The 26,165-nt window shown below is 40.7% G+C and overlaps 1 protein-coding gene across 2 annotated transcripts; it reads left to right on the top strand.

Annotated features, from left to right (window-relative positions):
- The first annotated feature begins 2,922 nt into the window (after positions 1–2,922).
- PSMA5 (proteasome 20S subunit alpha 5) lies at positions 2,923–25,873 on the top strand. Of its 2 annotated transcripts, XM_042462773.1 has the most exons (9): positions 2,923–3,090; positions 10,371–10,437; positions 15,405–15,531; positions 16,878–16,945; positions 18,473–18,580; positions 18,683–18,741; positions 21,975–22,077; positions 23,064–23,150; positions 25,596–25,873. In XM_042462773.1, the coding sequence occupies exons 1-9, from the start codon at positions 3,062–3,064 to the stop codon at positions 25,671–25,673; spliced, it is 726 nt and encodes a 241-aa protein (XP_042318707.1). In that variant the 5' UTR covers positions 2,923–3,061; the 3' UTR covers positions 25,674–25,873. The 2 variants fall into 2 exon arrangements, with proteins under 2 accessions (XP_042318707.1, XP_042318708.1); XM_042462774.1 differs by lacking the exon at positions 18,473–18,580.
- The last annotated feature ends 292 nt before the right edge of the window (positions 25,874–26,165 follow it).

The following is a 26,165-nucleotide window of genomic DNA, read 5'->3' as shown; positions in this document are numbered from 1 at the left end:
GCTAAAGACCAGCAACAGCCAGCAAGTTACACCTTTCACATCCCTGATTCAGCAGGGGCTGGGAGGGAACCTGCTTAGCATGTGTGAGGATTTTGGAAGGTGAGCAGTAGCGGACTTACTGATACTGCTTCCTGGAAACTGAGAGCTGTCCCTCTCTGCTTAAGTACAGAAGCTGAAGTGTGGGTGAAATGGTTCTATAGGTGAAAGGAAGTAACAAGTGGAAGAACAACACATTTCAATGGTATGGTAAGGCAAATTTGTATGTCCGCCACTTGTTTTATTATTGTGTTCTCTCAAACCATCAAACCTAATGATTTTCAACAAGTTGTAATCGGTGTTCCCTGTGAAAACTGTTACCCCTGGCCTAGAGGGTACACTCCCAAGTATCTCTTTAGTTCAGCTCCCTTACTCTTCTTCTTTTTACTCCCATGTGCTTGGCTTGCATTTCATCTTAGTTGTTGTCCACTCTGAACTGACTGTCAACCACTGGTTGTCTGTTTATTATACACAGCCTTCGTTCCCACCTGCCATGGACTTTTACCCATAACCATAGAACTCTGGGGATCCTTCAGCTGCACAGTTCTTGGACTGTGAACCTCAAAGCAGGATGATTGCACATGTGAGTATGCAAGTAAAACTGGGCAGAATGGCTGGTGTGTGTGCATTCGAATGAATGAAGAGAGGTATCCTAGGACCAGTGAATTCTCACAGTTCATTAAGGGAATGGCTAATTAAGGAGACTAAATGGATTCGGTCCCAGAGCTTCATAGCAGGGGTTGGACTCCTGGCTGCGAAATTAGGGAGCCTTTCCCAATCCAAATGGACAGTTTATTTTAAGAGTTTATTTATTTACCCCAGGCAGCTCTCTTTAAATGCCACTGGCTGGTTACATGTTTTGAGGGGCTTCTTCCCATCAAAAGAGACATTCTAGTCAGTAGAATAGGGGTGGAATAGAGGAAATCCTTTGATCAACCATACATTCCCCATACATTTATCATGTTTTATACATTTTTACATTATAATTTTATCTACATTTATTATGTTTTATGTCATTCTATACTGTTTCTAATTAGATGAGTTTGTTTTTTAAATTTTATTTTAAATGCCCCCGCCCCCAATATCTATTTTATAAAGGGAGCCAACTTGGGCCCCTTTCTGGGAGAAAGGCGGCATAGAAATGATGACGGTGATCATGATGATAATTCCTATTGAGGTGGAATTCAGAGACAGCCGTGCTAGCCTCGATGTAATATCAGTATACAAAGGGACCTTGTAGCAGCTTTGAGACTAACTGAAAGAAAGAAGCTGTAGCATAAGCATCACTAGGGGAGTGTGGGGGATTCAGGCTGCACCAGTTGACATCCTAAGGCCAGGGTTTGTGTGTGTGTGACAGCAATGCTCCCCAAACACCTGCTTTTTGGCAGAAACTGGCTGTGGCATTTACCTGTGTCTGCTTAAAACACTTTAGAGATGGAGTGAGTGGGGTGAGGCTCAGTGGAAGGAGAAAGGGGAGGCCCCATGCTTTTCAAAAAAGTGAATTAAAAATGTAAAAAAAAGTCATTTAAAAAATTCTTTTAAAATTTTCTTGGAAAGCATCACATCTCACCAAACTTTCTCTTTAACCAGCAGGAACTGTGTACATGTAAATACATTTAGGCTGTGCATACGATATTGTAATTTAAAGGTATAACTTTAATTTTGCTAGTTGTTTATGCCACAAGTATTGCCATTACATTCAGTGGGAATTACAATTTATGAGTAACATTAGTACAAAAAACATTACCATGGAGTGGTATGGGAAGAGTTCAGTGGTGGGCTGACACTGTTCCTTGGGAATTCTAGTTCTGTGCGACATTTAGCCTTCTCTGTCAGAGCGCTCTGGCACCACGACAAACAAATAGTCCAGCATGATACCACTTTAACTGTCCTGGCTTGATGCTATGGAATCCTGGGAATGGTAGTTTTTTGGGGCACCAGAGCTCTCTGACAGAGAAGGCCAAATGCCTCACAGAACTAGAACTGCCAGGGAACAGTGTCAGGCCACCATCAATCTTCTCCTGTACCACACCATACAAAACACTAGGTAATGTTTTTGTTTTTTGTATGTACTGTTACTCATAAATTGTAATTCCCACTGAATGTAGTTGCAATACACTTGTCCTTCCATATTCGCTAGGGTTAGGGGCACAAGGACCCCATGAATATGGGAAAACTGCAAATAACAAAAATGTGTTTTTCCCTGAGAGGACACCTCTCTAGGAACCTCTAGGTCCTCCAGAGAAACTGTGGTCAAAGTCCGACAGACACTGACCACAGAACTGCACTGGAGGAGCCACAAAGGCCTAGTAGAGCATTCTCTCTAGGAATCTCTAGGGCTTTCAGTGCAACCTTTAGTTAAAGTTGACCATAGAGTTGCACTGGAGGACCTAGATATGCCTAGAGAGAATATATTAATTGAATCTGCAAATATGGAGGGATGAGTGTACTGCAGTTCCCAGGATTCCACAGCATTGAGCCAGAGCAGTTAAAGTGGTGTCAAACTGGATTATTTCTGCATATTATTCCCAATTACATGCAATTATGTATTTGAATTATGATTTATGAGGGACATTATTACTGTGCAATGTGGAGAGGAACAAAATGGCGGCTGAGGTGACGCCATGAGTTGCCTCACCAGGTGACGTCAAACCTGGTGACGTCACTGCGTGCAAGCCCCGCCCCCTCCCAGCCTCCATTTACTGCCATAGAAGCTCTTTCCTTTTAGCAGCCAAAGCGAGAGGGCGGGACTAATGGCTTCTCCACAGCCCATGGCAACCGCTGAACCAATCAGCGCCGGGTACGCGTGCGCGCTCCAAACCAATCGCGGCGCACCTTTTGTAAGAGCCCGCTTCGGAGTCCTATTGGTGGGCGGGTCGCTGTACGCATGCGCGGGACGCTGTGGAAAGAGAGAGAGAGGAACCGGGTGCTGCGCTGCTGACAGGGCCGCCATCGACCCCGAGATCCAGTAGCGGCTTCCCGGAAGTCCGATTCGCAGCGTTTCCTGTCCCGTTGCCAGGACAACATGTTCCTCACTCGCTCCGAGTACGACAGGTGGGTTTAGGCCCGAGGAGGAGCAGAGGCAGCGCGGCCTGGGCCCAGCCGGGGCTGAGTCACGGTGGCTCCCTCTCTGCCTTCATTCACACGCCACCGGAAGTGGGGAGCTACTTCCGGCCCCTGCCCTCCACCCCACTGGCTGGAGCCCACTGCTTCCTTCCTTGGGGGTCCTCTCCCTCACTCCTTCCGGGATACAGGGAGATTTTCGCCCTGCTACCCTCCATGATGCATAGAGACAGCGTGGCCTAGTGGTTTCAGCCTATTGGGGACTGCGTCCAAAACACACACTGCAGAAACAGCCCAGTTTGAGACTGCTTTAACCGCCCTGGTTCCATGCTAGGGGATTCTGGGAATTGTAGTGTTTGTGAGGCATTTAGCCTCCTCTGTCAGGGAACTCTGGTGCCCCAAGGAACAGTTTTAGACCTGAGACTCTGGGGAGCAGGGTTCGAATCCCTGCTCAGACCCCTTGGTCCCACATGGTAGTCACACTCTCTCAGCCTCCAGGGCAGTGGTTCTCAACTTTTGTGCCTGAGACTTCTGAGAGTTGAAGTCCAAAACATTAGGAGAGCCAAAGGTTGAGAACCACAGCTCTAAGCGGTTTAGAACTGTAAGCTAATTGCCCCCATCAAGCTGGGTACTCATTTTAGCTGCCTCGGAAGGAGCAAGCCTGAGTCGCGCCTGAGCCCCTGCCTGGGATTGAACTCGCAACCAAATGTTATGACTGCAAACTGGCTTAAGAGAGGAAGCTACTTGTTTGTTGTGGTTTGAGTGTTGCATTGCAACTCTAAGAGACCGGGGTTTGATTCCCAACTTGGTCACAAAACCCACTGGGTGGCATTGGGCAAGTCACACTCTCTCGGCCTCCAGAGGAAGGCAATGGCGAACCTTCTCTGAACAAGTCTTGCCAAGGAAATCACCCCCATGATAGGGTCACCTCAGGGCATGTAGTCACAGATGTCATAGCAATAGCAGTAGCAGCTTCATTTATATACCGCTTCATACCACTCTAAATGGTTTACAGTGTATAAGCTAATTGCCCCTATCAAGCTGGTTTCTCATTTTAGCCGCCTCAGAAGGATGCAAGCCTGAGTCAAGCCTGAGCCCCTGGTTGGGATTGAACTCGCAACGAAGTGTCATAACTGCAGACTTGCTTAAGAGGGAAAGCTACTCATTTGTTGTAGTTTGAACGTTGGACTGAGACTCTGGGGACTGGGGTTTGATTCCCAACTGAAGTCACAAAACCCACTGGGTGGCCTTATTGTCTTCCTCCTAAATTCCCAGTACACTTGGAAATATACACTCATCCTTCCATATTTGTGGCTTTGACTTTTGCAGATTTGATTGTTCACAGATTTGATTAATGTGTTCTCTCTAGGAATATCTAGGTCCTCCATTGCAACTCTATGGTCAACTTTAACTAAAGGTTGCACTGAAAGACATAAAGATTCCTAGAGAGAATGCTCTACTAGGCCTTTGTAGCTCCTCCAGTGCAGCTCTATGGTCAGTGTCTGTCGGACGTTGACCACAGAGTTGCCCTGGAGGACCTAGAGGTTCCTAGAGAGGTGTCCTCTCAGGTAAAAACATGGCGTTTTTGTTATTTGCAGTCCCTAACCCTAACCCTAGCGAATATGGAGGGACAAGTGTATATATACAGTAATTTATATCTGACCTTTCTGCCCTCTCAAATGCTTGTAGCTTTTAATACAAAGCTTGTAACTTTAAATAATTTAACTTGTAAAATTAATTTAAGTATAAAATGCTTTAAAGATTAAAATATAAAATAGATTAAAAAACAGAAGAATGAAAGTAGTAACATTTTGGTCCCTTCTCAAAAGTGACAAAGCTTAAATGAATCTAAAGATGTCTGCCTGTTAGCAGGAGAACAAGAGGTCAGGCTAGTCTGCCTTGGCAGAATATGAGAGGCTAGAAGCAGCCACCAAAAAGCCCTTGCTCACATCACACCCTCTTTTTCTGAAGATGATAGGGTAGTGAGAAGACCCTTCTTACTGCATTTGTTTACAATTAATGTTAGTTACCCAAGACTCTACAAATGTATTTGATAATTTCTGCATAACTGATTTAATTTTGCTAGCATTGTTATTTTTTTTAAAATACACCTCCAAGTTGATATTTTCAACTTGAAGTGTTATTTAGCTTCAGTGGATGGAGAGGAATGAATGATACATAAGTTCTGCCCAGCTCAGTGTAACTGAAAACAAAAGCAAAAGCTTGAAGATTCGTCATTATGACTAAGGAAATTGGCTGAGGCCTACTATTTCAAAACGTCATTATCCTCTCCCAGCTCACTCTTGCAACCTCCAGAGTAAGGCAATGGCAAACCTCCTCTGAACAAATCTTTCCAAGAAAAAAAACCATTGATAGGGCTACTTTTCACAGAATCATAGAGTTGGAAGAAACCCTGTGGCCATCCAGTCCAACCCTATTCTGCCATGCAGAAACACACAATCAAAGCACCCTTGACAGATAGCCATCCAGCCTCGGTTTAAAAACCTCCAAAGGAGGAGACTCCATCACTCTCAGAGGGAGTGTGCTCCACTGTTGAACAGCTCTGACCTGAAGCCGTACAACACACAACAACATCTTGCATGCATATGGGTGGGTGTGCTTGTACCTTCAAGTCAATTCATAGCAGCCCCATGAATTTCAAAGGGTTTTCCTAGGCAAGGAGTAGTCAGTTCCTTCCTCTGAAATATAGCCTGCCACACTTGGTCTTCATTGGCGGGCTCCCATCCAAGTGCTAACTGAGGTGGGTGCTGCTTAGCTTCCAAGATATGGTGCGTTTAGGGTATTTAGGTCCTCTCACTCATTCATGTGCTCACCGTAAGTCATGCTCACTGGGAAAACCAGACTGAATTACTGTAGTGCTTTCTATGCAGGATTGTGTGTTTGCTTCTATGCAGGATTGTGCCTTCAAGTCACCTGTCCACTTGTGGTGGCCCCATGCATTTCCCAGGGTTTTCTTAGACAAAGAATAGCCAGAGGTGGTTTTGCCTGTTTTATCCTCTAAAATACATAGCCATCCACCCATCCACACTTAGTCTTTGCTGGAAGCCTCCCATCCTAGTACTAAGTAAGGCTGATCCTGCTTAGCTTCCAAGATCTGACACCTTTAGGGTATTTTGTTGTTGTTGTGTGCTTTGAAGTCATTTACAATTTAGGTCAATCCTACAGCCATCCTACCATGGGTTTTTCTTGGTCAGATTTGTTCAGAGGACGTTTGTCATTGTTTACCTCTGGGCTGAGAGCATGTGACTTGCCCAAGAGCTCTCATTTATTCATATGGTCGTAAGTCATGCTTACTGGGAAAACTAGGCTGAATTACGGTACTGCAGTACTTTCTATGCAGGATTGTGTGCTTGTGCCTTCAAGTCACCTGTCGACTTATAGTGGCCCCATGATTTTCCCAGGTTTTTTAGGCAAGGAATTCTAGGAAGTAGTTTTGCCAGTTCTTTCCTCTAAAATGTAGCCTACAGCTCCTGGTATTCATTGGCAGCCTTCCACTCAAGTAATAACCAGGGCTGACCCTGTTTAGCATCCAAGATTTGGTGCCTTTAGGGAATTTAGGCTCTCCCATTCATTCATGTGGTCACCATAAGTTTTGCTTACTGAGAAAACCAGAATGAATTACTGCAGTGCTTTCTGTGCAGGATTGTGTGTCCCTTCAATTCACCTGTAGACTTATGGTGATTCCATGAGTTTCTTAGGGTTTTCTTAGGCAAGGAATAGTCAGAGATGGTTTTGCCAGTTCCCTTCTCTAGAATATAGCTCCCAGCATCTGATAGTCACAGGTGATCTACCATCCAAGTACTAACCAAGGCTGACCCCGCTTAGTTTCCAAGATCAGATGGGATCTCATGTCTAGCATACCTGAGAAATGGTGTATATCTGTCATAAACTGATGAGTGATCTTATTTGTAAGGGCTTGTGTGTAAGTCATGCACTCTTGGAGGGAAGTCTCTTAAAATGGGTGAAAATCTAATTTCTATTTATCCAAATCTACAATTGGGACACACATCATCTCTTATTTAGAAGAGTTCTGTTTTAGCAGTAGGTATAGGTTGAGTGAACCCCTTTGCAGGCTTTGCTTCCTTTTTCTGCTGAACAAGTGAGTTTTACAAAGTTTTATGCTGGCTAAACCACAGACATAAAATGTCCAGCAGTAATGCAAAGGTTACTCGAGGAGGACTGAGTTCTTCTTTAAAAATGAACCCGCAAAGTTGTCAAATTATTTTTCCTCATATTAATTAATCCTAATCGCCCTCCTCTTCCTTGTTTTGTGTTTCCAAAGCACCATCATAAAGCATAGTAGTTGGCATGTGAGTTGCTGGTGGAGGGCTTTATGCCCCTTTCTCAAGTTATCTGTTGTTCAGAAATGTATAAATAAGGTTGAAGGTAGCACTGATTTAATATATTGCCTTGTGAAATAGTAGGCCTCAGCCAATTTCCTTAGTCATAATGACGAGTCTTTAAGCTTTTGCTTTTGTTTTCAGTTACACTGAGCTGGGCAGAACTTATGTATCATTTGTTCCTCTCTATCTGCTGAAGCTAAATAACACTTCAATGTCAACTTGGAGGTGTATTATAAAAAATTTAAAATGAACATTAGAAAAATTAAATCAAAAATTAAATAAATTATGCAGAAACTATCAAATACATTTGTAGAGTCTTGGGTAACATTTATTAAAAGCTACAAGCATTTGAGAGGGCAGAAAGGTCAGGTATAGGTTTAAAATATATTGGCAAGCACACTGGCAATTTAGGAGGACGATAGTATCAAAAATTATTGGGAAGCACAGATTACAAACTTCCTTCATAAATTTAGTTGTGATTCATATTTTCCCATACTTCAGGGCTCTCTGTTGGCAAAAGCCAGTCTATGCTAGTTTGTTTTTGTGTTTCTTCTGGGAAATTTGGGGGAACTGACAAATTTCCCAGAGAACGTTAGGTGAGCCACTTCAGCAAATCATGATATTCATAAGTAAAACTAAGGCATGTTTCTCTTGCAAGCTGTTGGAACAGTTCTGCACCCAGATGTTTTGTGTTTATAGAGCAGTTTGTTTTGTGGAACGTAAGGTGCCATGATACCTCATTGTTCAAAGTCCTTGGTAGATTTAATTTCAGCTGCATGGGGGTTGTGTTGTAGATGCTTATTCACAACAAAGTACATATATAATTTTTTTTTAATGAATAGAATATTGGCCAATGACAACTGTTTGTAGTGTCATATTAGGACCAAAACACACAGGCAGAAAGCCTCAGCTTCCAGCCATGTTGGGGATGTGGCATTTAGATGATGCATGTCCTGAATGTAGCCAGAAGCTGTGATGACACCACACCAAACAAGAGGAACTGTGCCAAAAAGGAGCAGGTATGATCTGCTCCTTCCGGTGGCCTGGATCAGGCCCAGGCCCATGTGGTTGTCACAGTCCTGGCGCAATTGGGGTTGGCACCGTCCTTTTGACCCGTCTACTTCTGGCCACAGTGAGCCTTCTTGTGTCATTCATATTTGAATTCTTGAGTAAATTAAATGTTTCCCTTTTTAACCTGTCATTATTTATTTTAAAAGTAGGGAGTTGACAAGTGAATTTCTCAGTGAAAACTAAGTAACAGCTATGGTAGATCTATAAACAAAGGTGCAAACACTAGCCAGTTTGTTGGAATGCAGTGTTACATGAACAAAACAATTTAATTTCACCAAACATATATTTTGACTAATGGTGACAGATGTGCTGAAGAACATACAGACTATGTACCGGTATGCATGTATCTGGACCTCTGCCCATTTGATGATCTTTATTACATGATAATGCATAATCTATTTTACTTAGGCCTTATCCTACACTGTTTTATTATTTTATTGGTGTTTTTTGTGTTTTAACAGGGTCTATCAGTGGTCCCCAAATGTTTTGGTGCAACCACCTCCTTCCTTTTGGGTGCCAACCATAGCGCCTCCCCAGCACATATTTTTTGATATTAGGTGTACTATTCTACTGTTCTCTGTGTAGTTGTGCTGGCCACAAACCACAGAATAGTCTCTGAAAATACTGGCTCCCTTGGCTTAGCAACAGAGATGAGTACCACCCCCTACAATCAGACACAACATAACAATCTTGACATGGGAAAACATTTACCTTTACCTGTTCTACTGCAAATTCAAAACAACCAGTCTTGGTTGCTGCTTCCCTTGCACCCAGCCAACTTGGGTGCAATAACCAAGCAGCTGGCTAAGCAGTAACCGAGAAGCCTCTTATTTATGCCAGCCTTGAAGCAAAGGCCAGTGCAGACAAGAGGGCTCCAGGCTGCTCCCAAGGTGATCAGGTGCAAAGGAGAAGCTTCTTTCTAGAGAGGAGGGACTCTCAATGCTTCATGAGGCAGAGAAAGGCGGAGCCAGTGTGTTGTAAGGGGTTGACAGAGGCTACATGCTCTGGACAGGAGACAAAGCGCTCTTTCCGAGAATCGAGCACAGATACTCCTTCCCCAGAGACATGTCTTCCTCACACAACTTCAAATGTCCACTCCCCCTCCCCCCAAAATTTGTTTCCTCTGCTACTTCTTCCTTCACCCTGTCTGATGGAAGAAAGCAGGAGCAGCAGCTCAACTCTAACCTGCTAGCCAAGTCCCAGCAAAGCTCACAAAGCTCAGGCAGGGTCTCAAATGTGAAAGCTCCTTTTTGCCGCCACTTTTCCCCTGCCACCATGTGCTCTAACTCCAGTCTGTTCCAAAATGGTGCCGCTGAGCCACAGAAACAATGCCCTGCTTCCCAATTGCTACTAGTAGCAAAAGACACCCGGTAAGGGAGTGAACTCACATAGGTAGGCAAGGAGCAGGAGGTACCACGAAAGAAAATGATCAGCGAAGCTATGTGGTGGTTTTCTGGGGATGCTGGAAAGCAGTTTAATGTAATCCCCATCCTAAAGACTGCTGGTTTCCTTTGTCTTTTCTGCAAACCAATACTTTAACTGAAGGTACCCCGTCCCTTTTTTATCTCACTGCCACTCTAGTGCTCCCTTTCTACCTCACTGTCCCCCTGGAACCTTTCACCCCAGGGGAGGGTGTACCACCCACTTTGGGAACCACTGTTCTATATCATGTGAAAAAGTGTGGTTGTTCTGTTGGTCAAAAATGGAATTATTAAATAAATGCCTTTGCTTTTTTGAGTAGATACCATTGTTTCCATTGAATAAATTGTCTGACACGTGTTTTTGAAGATTCTGATCTTCTAGGTTGTGAGTTTGACTTCTGTCTTTCAATTGTAGGGGTGTGAACACTTTTTCTCCAGAAGGAAGATTATTCCAGGTGGAATATGCTATTGAAGCTATCAAGGTACAATAAGCGTTTCAAAATGATTATTTTAAATACAAAATACATGATGTTCCACAAAGGTGGCTGGATTAGAATGGGAAATGTCAAAGAAATAACTAAGACTGAGTTGCAGAATTTTAGCACTGTTACCCCAAAAGTGTACTTTTTGGAGCATACAAATTGAGATAGCACCCCTTATAATTGTATTGTTTTTCTGTCAAGGACTGGCCTTGTGTTCTTTAACTGTATCCAGCTGCATACAGCTGAAATATAGCTGAAATTTCTGTATCACATTAATTGGAGTAATTATTCAAGAATGACTCTGTAATAGGTGAGAGGGAGCCATATTCGTCACAGGAGGTCTAGGACCAATCAGGAATGTAAAATAATACTTTTCTTGTAAAGTACTACACCCAACAGAATCCAATACCATCCCATTTTGCCTTTCTGCATACGGCAAGAAATGTGGAGCTCTCTTTCACTCTCTCTTCCCTCCCTTCCTTGCCAGAGAAAAATACATTGTGGGCTATGACTATTCCTGTTCACAGTACACCTGTGTTAAATGGGTATTTGGCATTTTTGTCTAGAGAACGCTGTGGATTCATCCCTGTCAAAATATTAATTACTGTCTCTTCTGTGAACTGAAGAGTAAACCCATTTAGAATACTTTTTTTTAATGAACTTGGCATAGTAATTTCATAGAAGACAGCAACTAGTACTGTCTTTCAGAGGACTGTAAATTTTGTTCTTGGGTTGTGGAGCTAGTACACCTTGTTCTTTGTGAGAACATGTAGGAACACCTTAGTTTTGTGTTTGCTTAGTTTTTACATACACTTCTTTGTCTTAAGTCGTAACACCTGCATGATCAAGGGGAAAAGATTTAAAAGCAAGGGACATAGGTGCAGCCCCCCAAGTGATGTTGGACTGTAGCTCCCATCAGTCTCAACTAGCAATACTGAGAGATACAATCCATCAACATATGGAGGGTTGGTCTTTGCCCACTCTGCTTTATGGCTACCTCAGAGACTTTCCTGGGCTCAGTCATACTTTAGTTCTTGCAATCTTCCCTACAAGCACTATTCCCTGTTCAGCTCTGTATACTGTGCAGCAGTATTCAATGAATGTTTCTTGGTATGCTATTTTACAGTTGGGGGGGGGGGGGGGAGAGGGAATTACCTCATCCCATCAATAGAAAGTTTCACAGACAAACTAGAATTTTCTAAATAAAAATGACTGTATCAAATATTTACATTGTGTAGGCAATTATAATAGTTTTTCAGTTTTCATTGCGTAATTTGGTTTAGCAGCCAGCAGAACTGTTTTTTTCATCCTGCCATAAGCTTAGTCCAATACATACTTTTCCTCCTGTGAGATAAGAGAATAGGTAAGTGCAACTGTGAGAACCAGATCTCTTAATTTCCATTATGTAGAAGAAATGTCTATTGCATAGGAACAGCTGGTGCAGTTGAAATCTTGGTTCACCTGTTTTGCTGGTTGTATGAGTAGATGCTTATTGTTTAGGCTTTGATGTTTTCAGACACTGTACTTGCCATAGTGATTGTGTAACCACTATATAGCTAATGTGATAGATGCCCAGCCTTCCTCATAGCTGTGAAGCTGCAGAGGTAGATGGTGTTTATTTTACATTTCTGAAGTAGTCCTTGACCTCTCTTAGCTAACCTTAGAATGGGCATCACTTTAAGCTCCCCACCATTTCACCCATTTCCAGGTGACCAAATCAGAATATTGCCTTAGATATATATGGTGCGCTTCTCCCACAATAGTGACCAAGATAGTGTGCTACTTCCTTGCTGGAACACTGGGCAGATGACTCCTTGTTGGATGACAGGAAAGAACCTGGAGTTCATTTTTTTCAGTTTGACTACCAAGGCCTATCAAGGCATAGATATTTGTGAAGAAAGAACTGGCATTTAATTGACACATGTGAGAACACTAAGTACAATAATTTGGAAACTAATGTGCAGACTAACATGCCTAAAACTTTATAGTAATAAGAATGGGTAGCTTCTAGGCATGACAATGCTTCTCTGTGATATGACTTTATTGGCAATGCAAATTAATTAGTAGACTCAGTAGTCATAATTTGTGTGTGCCTTCAAGTCGTTGCTGACTTATGGCAAGATACATATGAAAGAATAAGGGCAGATAGTGTATCACTTCATCTCAGCTGGTGTATTGTTTCACCATAATAAAACCTCTTTTTTTTTAAAAAAAAAAAACTTTTTTAAAAAATTAGTATATGGCTATCTTCATAATGTAAACTGGTGAAAGGTGCAGCTTTGCTCAACCCAAGCTCCATATCCTTTGATGGTTGATCTCTTATAAATCATCCTTGAACTGAAAACTCTCTGGGTTGAACATGACCAACAAACACTGACATATCTTAGTTAATAAAGCTTCTAAGAACTTCTTTTTATAGTCTTTTTAATGCCTGTCTGGCCCTCTTTTCCTTTTCTAATCCATCAGTGTCGAGGATGTCTTGGAAGTTGGCTTAAGTTGGGAGGTTTCCATGATGACTGAGTTCAGGTGCTCAAAGAGGCAAATCAAATCAGAGGGTGTTATCCTGTAAAGATTGTCAATTTCCATTAGCATTCCTGCTCTTTCCCCTAAGGTTCCAATTGGATGCTGCATAGCAGCATAATGAGGGAACATGTGCAGGACACGACCTGAGGGGAGATGGGCAGGTTTGTGTGAATTCACAATATAGCTGCTCACAACAGGCAAGGTAAACAGAAGCTGCCTTTAGAGTCCCTTATTGAACATGTGTCAAGAGCAAAACAGAAAAAAGGGGAGAGAAGATAATCCAAACCATATCTGCCTAGCATGCTACAAATGCATAGATCTGTTGTAAGTTTGATCACCAGTGAGTGGTAAAAGAAAAAAACCCATCCCTCAAGGCATTTTGGAAGAAACCTTGAAGTGACCTCTAGAAGATCCAGATGTTTTTGTTTTTTCACGCAAGGCTAACCTGACTTGGCTGTTTCATTTCACATGTGCATCTTGTTTGTTTTGGGTAAAAAGTTTGCTGAAACATGTCTAAGCTAATGCTCTTTTTCTGGTATAGAAACCTATCCCTATTCTTGTTATTCCTGCCCCAGTACCAAAGTTTCTGGTGAAGAGGTAATGCTCAGGAACATATCTACATTGTTAACAGAGGTATACCTGTGCAATGGGAATAGCTCAATTGTAGATATAGCAGTGCAGGCTAATGTGAAATGTGTCTTTTATGTCAATTTTTTATATTCAGAGCTCCACTTTGCAGGTACCTTGTGAACCAAACTGGTAAGCTGGTAGATTTAAAGTTCTTCTGAATTTGGAATTATAAATTAATAGAATCATAGAGTTAGAAGACACCACAAGAGCCATCCAGTCCAACTCCCTGCCATGCAGGAACTCTCAGTCAAAGCATCCCCAACAGTTGGTCATCCAGCCTCTGTTTAAAAACCTCCAAAGAAGGAGACTCCACCACTCTCTGAGGGATTGTGTTCCACTGTTGAACAGCTCTTACTGTCAAAAAGTTCCTCCTAATGTTGAAATGGAATCTCTTTTCCTGTAGTTTTGTATCCATTGTTCTGGGCCCTATACTCTGGAGCAACAGAAAACAAGCTTGCTCCATCTTCAATATGATATCCCTTCAAATATTTAAACAGGGCTATCGTATCACCTCTTAACCATCTATTCTCCAGGCTAAACATACCCAGCTCCCTAAATCATTCCTCATAGGGCATGGTTTCCAGACCCTTCACCATTTTAGTCGTCCTCCTTTGGATACACTCCAGCTTGTCAGCATCCTTTTTGAATTGTGGTGCCCAGAACTGGACAAAGTATTCCAGGTGAAGCCTCACCAAAGCAGAATAGAGTGGCACTATTACTTCCCTTGATCTAGAAACTATATTTTCATAATTTGAAGTACTTGTTCTTGGAACAGTGGATATTGCTGAACACTGAAACAATACAGGGGATATGACTTTAACTCTTAGATTACCTTTTATGTGAATGTATTTTTGACCTGTAATTGTTCAGTTGGCAGCATGTGTGTAGAGTTCATGTATACCCCAGTTAATTAAATAGATATGTTCCTGGCTATTACAGTATTTGATTGACATAAAATTTGGAACCAGAGGTAGAAATAACATTCAAAGAATGAGAATAGGTTCCTGTACTGCAAAAAGAGCAGTTCTGCATGTTTCATCAGATTTTTTATTCAAAACTAACAATATGCACATGTGAAATGAAGCAACCAGGTCAGGTAAGCCTGGTATACAGTAAGTAAACAAAAACATTTTGAACCCTCTTCAGGTACTTTAAAGAATCTCCCAAAATGCATCCGGAGATTCCCCCCACACACACACTTTCACCAGCCTCTGCTTAGGTTATGATTTTCATTTTGGTAACCACACCTATAGTTGTGTACTTTTTTTTAACATACTAGTGGTAATTGATGAGGCTGGCTAATTAATTTTCCTGCTTTTTCTCTGTTTTGCTGTTCATGCATGCTCAGTAAGGGATCCTAGAGACAGCTGCTGTTACTTTGCCTGTTACAAGCAGGCACACACAACTAGAATAAGATTGGCTGGGGGTGTCCCATTCTTTCCCACTCATGTTTTGCTGCATTGTTTACTGCAGACACTCTGTTGCAACCTGGCAACTGAAAGTCTAGGTTTCTCCATTTAATGGTACTGGTCATCAGTCACCCAATTCCAGTTCTGTTAAAAAACAAAAACAAAACCTCCCGATAAGCCAAGGATGAGGAAAAGAAAAGAGGCTGGATGGGCAGAAAAAAGTATTTGTCAAAAGGAGGTGCTTTTTCAGAGGCTTTGTTAACTGAGGTAACTGTAATTTGGCTCTGGTAATCAGAAATACTAGTTAGGATGCATTTAAAGTTATGTTGATGAGATAAACAGTTCTATAAAATATCAGAAATAGTTTGATAGTGATTATCTTTTCTTTCTTTTTTTAAAAAATAGCTTGGCTCCACAGCAATTGGAATTCAGACATCAGAAGGGGTGTGCCTGGCTGTGGAGAAGAGGATCACGTCCCCACTTATGGAACCCAGCAGTATTGAGAAAATTGTTGAAATAGATTCTCACATAGGTAAGAGTAACAAAAGCTTATTTATTTATTAAATATTAATATAGCATGTGCATACATAAAACCTTCCTCTGCAGACCTCCTATAGTACAGCCCACAGAGCTGTGTGCAGACTTTATTTGGTAGGGAGGGAATTAATATTTAATGGTACTGGTCACTGGTTTTCCAGGCTCTGGGCCAGCAGGACATAGTTGCAGGAGTAGGAAGCAGCAGCTGTAACTTGCTTCTGTTTGACCTCACTAATGAAAGCTTGTCCCCAAATTTAGAACTTGGAGGGCAGGGAATTGCAATGTAAACGCTTGATCCCCAGCCAGGTTCTGTGCTGGAAGCTCACTGATTGGACCACTAATGTTAGCATGTCCTCTGTGCTCAAGACACTTTCTTGCACAGGCACGCACACACCCTCCTTGAAAACTGGAGCTTGCTCCTCAGGAATTTTTTTCTATGTATCTTTCTTTCTCTGTACTGACTGTTATCCTGATCTCTTCACTACTCAAGGACAATATTAACTTTTCATGGGACGTAGGTTATAGACATTAGTGAGGTTATTTTCATTTTGTGAAAAAAATCTAAGAATCTATCACAGATGTTTTAGTATTTCTTTAATACATGAAGATGACTGGGAATTAAACTTATTTGTATAGGATCTGTAGCTGTGGCCATTGGACTGATAGCATGTTTTACCTTGTGGTACAAACCTTTAGGTTTGCTCCATGCTCCTGAAATGCTAGTGAGTTTTCATATAGTGTGTGTTGTTGGGAAGTTGAAAGATCTCTCCATGCCATTTTATTTATTTTTATTTTTATTGAATAATTATATAATATACATATAAACAATAAACATATAAGACATTGAACATATAAAACATTAAACAAATAAAACACTATAAACCTACAATTTACCATTTTAGTTTCATTGTATTTTTGCCAGCTAATCTAGAAAAATATCCATGTCCATGTATAGGCAATGTCCATGTAGAGGAATATACATGTGTTTTACTCAGCACACCTGTAAAACAGATGTGTTTTACTCAGCAGATCTAGGGGTTTTAGTCTCATACCCAAATCTCAGAAGCTCCAAGAAATGAATTAGTTGGTGCTTCTTGACTCAAGTTTGACTCAAGATGCTACTTTGCTTTGTGTGATAATCCTAGGTGTCCAAAGCAGTCAGTTTACAAGTTTTTGTAAGATGCAATTTGTGCCTTGAACTCTTTTCTCTTTTGTCTTCCAGTTGTTGGGACATAACCTGAATGATGTAGGGGCTGTATGCTTAATTGGAAACTTCCTCACTGGGTAGTGTGCTGAAAGTTTAAAATTGTGTGATGCTTATATATTTTCATTTTTCTTCAGGCTGTGCAATGAGTGGTTTAATAGCTGATGCAAAGACATTAATTGACAAAGCAAGAGTTGAAACACAGGTAACATTTATCTTTCACCACTGAACATATATATGAAAGCATTATTTCCATTTTGAAATACTCTGTTGGGCAAAGGGAAGTAGTATTAAATGAGTAGCAAACAGTGTTTTCTGAAGTAGTAAAAGTTGCTACTCAAGTCACCTCAAATTAACAAAAAGTGAGCATAAATCTTTCAGTGCAGGCATAGTTTTTTATTTACATAATCAGAATAACTTTGAGATCTCTGCTTCTGAAGGTAGTATGTTTAAATAGAATAGTCTGTCCCAGCCAGTGAGCCCAGTAATCTTTCTGGTTGGCTGTGTAAGTGCTTTCTTTGGGAGTTTTCAGGAGAGACTGAAGAGACGTTTAATGTCACCCTCACTACAAATGAGCCACTTTTCTGTACTATTTATTCTTTGCAGATGGGCTGACATTTAAATGACCCTATCATAGGATGCTGATTTCTGTAGTTGGGATCTAGGCAGTCAGTTTTCATGTTCAGATATCTCAAACTTCAGCCTGTGTTGGAACTGCTCTTAGAAGATGTGATTTTTGTATGGTTAGAGAAATGTAAATGGACCCTAACTAAGGTCCAGAACACATGGGCTAAATAAGGTGGCTTTTGACTGCTTTGGGGATGTGGTGTTCAAATGACACACCTTCAAAGCAGCCAGAAGCCACTCTGTTGCCGTGCTCTGGTCCAATGGACTGGGGCTAAAAAGAATGGGAAAAAACTGGCTCCTGGCTGCACAGCTTGGGACTTGCGATGGTGGCCTCCTTCAGGAGCAGGCTGTGCAGTCACTGTGGTATTAGTGTGATTGTGGCTGGAGCGGCCAGTGGCTGCTCCTACAGATCCATGTGCTTCACTCCCAAGTCTGGATTCAAAATGCTTTAGAGAAGCCTCCTTCAACCTAGTGCCCTCTGGATAGCCATTGGTGGCAGCAGGTTGGGGAAGGCTGCTGAATATCTTGTTTTATGATACATGACTTTTAAGTATACCTAATGGATGACCTGCCCCAATTCCTTCTGCATCTCACTTGGCACAGCATTGCAATGACATGTGAATCTCTTGCTTGGTTCCTGCTACCTAGAAGAATAGAGATAATGACATTTTACTCTGGGAGGGTCTTAAGAAAAGTTAAATATATTTTTGATATATTTTGAGTTTCCAAATGTTGTTTGAAGCAAAGGGCTACATAGGCCAAAATCTAATTTGTGAAGCACTGTCTTCTAGTAGGGCACAATAAGAAAATAGTGTGCACCATCCTGCTATGTCTTTTTAATTTATATTATGGTAGGACACCTGTCAAGCTTGTCAACTGTAGAGCACTTAGACAGTGAGGGTGTAATGTCATATCTGATGAAGATGCAAGCATCCAAACTGAAGACATTTGAAATTTCTTATCCTAAGACTAAAATAAGCTTCTTTATTATTTCTGTTAGAGGTTTTGCTCATATACACTAATAGGAAGTGTGTCTGCACATGCAGTAATCAAAAAGCCATTGTGTAAAAATGTAGATCAGACTGTTTTCCCCCCTTCTTCTCAGAATCACTGGTTTACATACAATGAAATCATGACTGTAGAGAGTGTGACACAGGCAGTGTCCAACTTAGCATTACAGTTTGGGGAGGAAGATGCTGATCCAGGTGCTATGGTGAGTAGGTGATTGTATCAATTATATTCTGAATGTATGTTTTTTGTCAGTATCCAGTTACTTGGTCATTAAACTGTTGATCATTCTGCCATTTTTTTCCAGTCAAGGCCGTTTGGTGTGGCATTGCTCTTTGGAGGAGTCGATGAAAAGGGACCTCAGTTGTAAGTTTAGTCTTTCTTTCTTCACTCTGTTTTGTGTGTTTTCAAGCCAGGGTGTTTGTTACAGTTTTATATCTTGGTTAGGAAATTGAACTCCCTAGAATTCTATTAAAAGTTAACTACAAGTTAAGGTTACTGACTTGGAACTATTATATTTGTAGGTGTGTACTGCATTGGTTCTGCAAGCAGCATCAATACCCTATTGGGCTAGTGCAAGGGTGGGCAAAATGTGCTCCATGGATGAAAGGTGGCCCCAGAGTCATTTTGGCAACCCTGCACGGGTTCTTTCACCTCAAAACATTTTTTTGGTGGTGGGGGGCAATAACATAGTATTTCCCTAAATGTATAAAAATGTATTTCTCTAAATATCAAACAGATGTCTAACAATGACTCTACAGTGTTTTGGCCTCCATAGGACTTTTCTAAAATAAGAAATGAAGGCTTGTGCAGGCCTTATGGGGGAGGCAATTGCAAATGGTGAGCAGCACCCTCCAGTGAGGTTTGGGCAGCTGCAACTGGCCGTTTGAGAGCAAAGATAATTTTGGAGGCACTGAAAGCTTGTTGGTGGTGCAGGGCAAGTTGACGATCACACTTGCCTGCATCGCTGGGAAATTGCCCTCCAAAAGTTGCTACAAGGGGAAATGAGCCTCTCTGTCTGAACGCTGGAAGTGCTCATTAATCCTCAAGGAAACGGAGCTCCCTCTGTAGCGTCCTTCCATTGTTGCAAAGAAAACAGGGAAGCAGGGAGATTCTTCTTGACACAAACTGCATCTAGAAGAAAAAGAAGAAATCTTTTAGCGGGCAACTTCCCAGCGATGCAGGCAAGTGTGAAAATCTTCTATATGTGTAGCCCTCCCAAGATCCTGTGGAAGCCCCTGTAACCATCACTAAAATAGAGTATAGGAAATATACAAGCTAACAACTACTTCCCACTAAAGTAGTGTGGGAAACCTCTGACCCTCCAGATGTTTTGAACTTCATTTTGGTAATGGTATAGTGCCACAGCCTAATGCTCTTGATATATTGGAATAACCTAGGATGGAAATGCAGTTGATAGGCAGCATATTGTGATGGATTTGACTAATAGATGCCTCTGTAGCTGTGTCAGTATGAAATGCTTTGTATTTTCCAATTATACTGATCAAATTATTGTAATTCAGGAAAGTCAGTTCTTTTCATGGAAAAATGCAGAGGAACTGCTTGAGTTAACACAATGCTGTACATACAGCAGAGTTACACTTAAATACATTTGTATACTTGAATAAGCAGAATTTCAGAGTAAACATAAAGAAGGAATAAAGAAGGTCCAAATATTCTTTAGTCTTTTTGAAAAGAGCAGCAGAGCCACTGGTAACATAATACCTGTCGTCTGCTACGGCATTCTTTGGGTGGGGTTAGGAGAGCACTTGTAACCAAATGCGGTGTGCACTTCAAAGTTCCAAGCAGTCTTTAAAGAAACATGCCTTCCTGAATTTCATAGGAGAGTAGATCATTTCAAATGATGTGAGTGAGGTTTGGGGGGGGGGAGGTGTCCATTATAGAAATTGGTTAAACAGTTTTCTTAAAAATTAAATTTGACATTTACATATACATGTACAATATGCTATTGCTAGTAGTAAAGATAATTTATAGATAATTGTCATTTACATGGATGTCCAAGTATTAACTGCACTTTCTGTCACCAATCAGTTTGCTGATTCTTCTTCTTCCTCCTCCTCCTCCTTGTAAAGTGCCATGTACAGTACATTGATAGCACTGTATAAATAAATGAAAATGATAATTCATTAAAATAAAATGTAGTTGAAAGAGCAGGCTATTCAGAATGGTTACATGTTCAATTGTTATCTTTTTTGTGTCTTTCTTGTCCTCCAAGCCTCCTCTTATTTAACATTGTTAGCACTACAGTTAATGCTTAGAATGAGTGGAAACAAATGAGTAATCTCATTAAAAGTAAGAACAGTTATGGACAAAATGATTGCAAGAAAATAAATGTACTTATCTGAATTTTTGAAAATCACATTCTTTGATGGGTATCTGATCATCTACATAGGCAAGATAATATATGCCAGGAGTGGGAAACATGTAGCCATCCATATGTTATAGACATTATCTTTAGTAGTCCATATGTTGTAGACATTAGCTCTGTTAATGGCCACCCTTGGTTGTAGCTGATGGTAGCTGGAGTCCAGCGACATTTAACAGGACCCAGGTTTGCAATCTCTGCTATGTACTACTTGCTACCTGAAACCTCTGCAAACATGAAGCTGGACACAATGTGATGGCTCTTCCAGTGTTGCTCTCAACCAAATTTTTGTTTTACAGAAGGCCAAGAGGAGCGAAGCTGCCATGTTTTCTTGTTATTTTGCATATTTACATTAATTTGGGAGCTAAACATGGTTGAAAAAAATTAAAACAATTTTTGGGGAGTTTGGAGGCTTGCATGGGGATCCTAGGAGACACCACAGGCTTCAAAAATGGCTCTGGGAGCCAATTGTGAGCCACACCTTCTCCACCTCTGTTACACTGCATTGAATCAATATCTCAACAAGGGCTACATATTTCTTTCTCATTATGACATCTATTGGAGCTAAGACTGGTGTATCATTTTATGGTGAAGATTTCCCTGTCTCAAAAGTCAGTCAACTTAGTGGAATCTTGAGGATACAAAAGGGCTGTATGCAGCCCACATATGTTCCACCTGCCTTTAAGTTACTTAGCATTTTCCCCAAAGATACCACTTCAGATCCAAAGTACTTCATGTGTGAGCAAAAGGTATTTTCACCTACCTGATAGTGATTGATACACTGTTCTGGAGTGTTTTCTGATGCTGAGGTAGTTCTTTGACGTCTGCCACATGTCAGGATAGCATTCTAGGGAACACTACCAAGATAATACAGTATCTCTTCTAGGAATTTCTTAATCATTTGAATATTCTGTTGGTTCTCCTGTAATTTCTTTTGAATGTTTCGTATACAGACCACCATATTTTCTAGGTCCAAAGTACATAATATCTTTGGCCAATTATTACTCTTTCCACTTCGTCAAATGTAATACTTTGCTGCCATACATGCACTGTATTTCTTATCAGAACAGATAATGCTTGCAGAATCCTTCTAAACCTCTTACTGAACTTACTTCCTGTAAGCCATGTTATATTGCAGTACTGTATCACTGGTAGGGAAATTTCTTGGTGTATAAATCCCCTGTTCATTCTGTTGTTATCTTTTCTTTTGTAGGTTTCACATGGACCCTTCTGGAACATTTGTACAGTGTGATGCGAGAGCAATTGGATCAGCTTCAGAAGGTGCACAAAGCTCTCTGCAAGAGGTTTATCACAAGGTAACAGAATGAGGTCTAAAAGACATATCTTGGCTTGCTTGTTGGTCCCATAAAACACTGTTTACTGGTTTTCCCTGGTGAGAGAACAAGGGGTGAAAAGAACAAGTTTGACATTCATGCTAGTTTTACTCACAACAAGAACTGTTGTGTGAAATGTAATTTCTAAAAACTGTTGCAAAACCGTTGCCTCCTGATTAAAAAGAAGTATTCAAAGGACAGCTATGTCGCCTGATTACAGAATACATACCAGAAGTCTATGTATAAATCAGCTGTAAGGTGTTGAGAAGGTATCACTATAGATCAATATAATTGGCAAACTACTTGTGACATGATTGGCCTGTTGTTGGCATTTCACAATCTTTCACATTTGTATGATTTATTTAAATTGGATCTCAAAATTTCACTTGAGCCAATTTTCTAGAAATATTTGTCATGAGGGAAGCAAATTTTCATATTTCAATAATAATAAGTGCAGTAATATTTGACTTGATGGCTGCAATGCTTACCTCTGTTCTTCTAAAATTAAAGATGAATTTTGTCAGAGACATGAAAAAAACCCAATGTTATCTTGCTTTATCAAGTTATCAGTATTTACTTAAATTTTCTTCTGAAATTCAGGATTGAATCTCTCACTGTACAGTTATTTTCATTGCAGGGAATTGTGTCTTCATGTGTACTAGGATTTCCAAAAATACTGAAACACAGGATGAATAATTATTTAATTACTTCATATCATTCCAAGCCACCATGGCAAAAGATCTAGGGATTCATTTCATATGTGGTCCCTCACCATACAGAATATGCAGTTTTTTGTATGCCACTGCCATCCTTTTTAGTATGTATCATCCTAGAGAAAATAGTTTATTCCAAGAGAGCTCCTCCACATGGAGAACAAAAGCAGCTTTCATATGGCAGTTGTCATGTGTACTTCTGTGATTTCTCTTAACTTCTGTTAACTTCTTAATCTCTTTGATTTCTCTGAACAGTCAATGACACTGAAAGAAGCAATCAAGTCATCCCTTGTCATTCTGAAACAAGTTATGGAAGAAAAACTGAATGCAACTAACATTGAGGTATGTATTTTACTGTGCTGATAAAGAGAAGTGCTTTCCTTCTGTGTCCTGAGTAAATACATTTAAGCTGCTGCCATAGTTGAAGATCTCCTATCTGCTGTTGCTGGTCTCTTAACAACTTGATGTTCCTTAGCTTTGAAGTGAGAGTTCTGTCATCTCACACAGATGACAACAGCTTCACTTTTTATTACATGTGTTAACTTCTTAAAAAGTTAAGGAAGGCTCTCTACAGACAGTGAATGGATGCTGTGGTAAAAACTTGATTTGTCTAGGCTCTGGGAAATGCATTTCCTGATGGTTTGCAAATTTGGCAGACCACAGAGTACAGTTAAAATTAGTGGCAAGACTTTGTTGTGCATGTTATACAGCAGTGGGACTGACTGAAAAGTATTACTTTGCCTCTACTATTTCATCCTCGACATGTTACCTAGCCATGTCATTCTGTGCAGAGAAGATCAGACCTGGCTTAGAGAGATGAGAGTGGAACCCTTAGTTACGTGCTGGGATAATTTTGCTAGGCACTTTCAAGGAGTAAGTGTCCCATCTGGTGAATTTTGTGGGATCAGTTTAGGTTATTGTGTCCTGATGATGGGGTTGAATCAGTTCATCCCATCCCATGTAGGCTTGACCCTTGCCAATTTTCTCTGATAAGATATAAGATAGACATGGATTGATTAGGTGTGATCAGGGTGTACCAAATATTTCATTGTCAGGAGAAGGTGCCTAGTGCTTTGAAATAGGTTGTAGCCTGCCTGCTTCTATAGAGGACTTCATTGGGCCCACATATATATGAGAACTACTTTTCCGTCACTAATATCTTCTTTTTGGCAAGGTGCTTGGGTGTGTGGTGGCTGGCCAATTTCAGATGCCCATGGAGAGAACACACCACTGGACCCATCTTAATCTGGCTTCAGGCCCAGGGCACAGTACTGGAGCATCTTTGGTTGCTCTGATGAATGATTCTGGGTGAAAGATAGGGGAGTGCTGTCCTGTTGTCCCTCCTGCATCTCTGTGGTCTTCTGTAGCATTGACCATGGTATTCTACTGGACCAGTTCTGCTTGGTAGCAGTAGAGGACACTGTAGAATGATCGTTCCAGTTCTGTCTGCAGGACTAGTTAGGGCATTATATACTATCAGTATGATGATGATATTCAACTCTACTGCATCCATTGACCCTGGATCAATGCCTGGATACTGTAATAAGTTGGATAAGGGCCAATAAACTGTATCTGAATCCTGGTAAGAGTTGGATTAGCAATTTCCAAGTCTAGCAACTGGAAAACTGCCTGCTTTAAATGGGGTTGCACTCATGAAGGAGTATATATGTATTTTAGGAGTATTCCTGGATTCATCTTTTATCACTGCTTTGATCACTTTACCCGCTACCTTCTTGACCCTGCTTCATTTTTCCTTTTCATCTGATGGTGCAGTGGATGTTCAGAATTAATGACTGAGCAGAATAAAGAACAGGATAAAGTGGAATGGGGGTGGATAATACCTGTCACATTGGCAAATTAATTCCTAATCTTTGGTCCACCAGGTGTTTTTGAAAGTTGCAGTATTGTTACCTCCTGAATTATTTTGCTTCCCAAAAGGTTATTGGAAACAGATGCATAATTACACTGAGCTCTTTTACAGAAGTAAAGAAGACACATAATACTTGGAATTTCTCATTTAGTAATCCAGTCTGTGATACGAGTATAATAGTGCCCTTTACTTAACACACTTTCCCCAAGAATTACTGAGATACTGTGTATAAAGTATTGAAAAAAGTATTTCAGTACGTAGCATTGGTAGTTTTCTAGAAAACATGGAAATATTTTATCTGCTTTCTTTGCCATCCAAGTTACCTCAGTATTTTGAAACTGATAATATACAAAACCAGACAAAAAGTCTTGACTTGCTTTTGAAAAAAACCCATCTTAAGTAGTTCTTGAGTCCATCTCTTAAATGTGCATTGTTTGTACATTTGGAAAGGGATCATTACCATTTCTGTGTGCAGGAGGCCTCTCTTTAACTGTGGTGATTTAAGCACAGCCAACTAGGCACTCCATAATCTTCTCTCACTGTTTTTGGAGAGGGGGTAGAGGGTGAAGAAATGTTGTGAACTGGATTCAAATAAGCTTAAAGGAATGCATTGCAGAATAAAAAGTTATCATATTAATACTGTCAAAAGAAAACAGAACCCAAGCATGTTTAGTAAAAGAATCTTAGTTCAGTTTCTGCTGTACAAAAGTAAGAGCATATTGGTAGTCATTTTAGTTTCAGGAAGCTATTTTAGGGAGCTGATATGTGTCTGGCTGGAATGATCCACAAGGCAGAACACTCCAGACAGTCTAATGGTAACATCTGTTCCATGTGCAGTAAGCTTTATCTTCTATGTTTAATGCAGTCACTTGTTACTTGTATAGACATTTGCAATTCTTTTCCCTCTGTCCTTGCAGCTTGCAACAGTGCAACCTGGAATGAAGTTCCACATGTACACGAAAGAGGAGCTTGAAGATGTCATCAAAGATATTTGATGAGGGAGAGAACCTCTCCAACTGCCTCATTCCCTGATCACAGCAAACTGAATTTTCAGTTTCTTTCCAGTGCCCGTAACTTTATTTCAGCAGCACGTATGCCTGCTCTTAAACAAAGTCTCAAAGATTTTTTTACAGTTTCTGTACATAAAAAGATCTTCAATAAGATGAAGCTAGAATAAACCATTTTGTTATTCTTATGTTATTACTTCTACAGAAAAGTTCTGGGGTGGGGGAAATAGTTAAAATGTGTGCTGAGCTGATACTGGCACATTTTGCAAATGTTTTCTTTCCCTATCCCGCTGAAAACCATTGTCCTTTTTGAAATGGTTTTTACAAGAGATCACAAAATAGACTGTAGTACAGTCACTCCTCTTTAACCACCATTTTCATCTCTCTACTTGGTACCTGATGTGCAGTGATGGTCCTTGTAGTGACTCCATTTAGCTGTTGCATCAGCTTCATTTTTAAAAACAGTATGGTCTTTACTCT

The sequence above is a fragment of the Sceloporus undulatus genome, chromosome 4, assembly GCF_019175285.1.
Source record: "Sceloporus undulatus isolate JIND9_A2432 ecotype Alabama chromosome 4, SceUnd_v1.1, whole genome shotgun sequence".
In the NCBI taxonomy this organism is placed as follows: Eukaryota; Metazoa; Chordata; class Lepidosauria; order Squamata; family Phrynosomatidae; genus Sceloporus; species Sceloporus undulatus.
The sequence above is the reverse complement of the archived record's forward strand: the minus strand, read 5'-3'. Positions and strand labels throughout refer to the sequence as shown.

Coding starts and splice junctions, on each gene's coding strand:
- PSMA5 (XM_042462773.1), top strand. CDS start 3,062: ATGTTCCTCACTCGCTCCGAGTACGACAG. Junction 3,091..10,370: donor ACTCGCTCCGAGTACGACAG/GTGGGTTTAGGC, acceptor TTTCAATTGTAG/GGGTGTGAACACTTTTTCTC. Junction 22,078..23,063: donor TGCAAGAGGTTTATCACAAG/GTAACAGAATGA, acceptor TTCTCTGAACAG/TCAATGACACTGAAAGAAGC.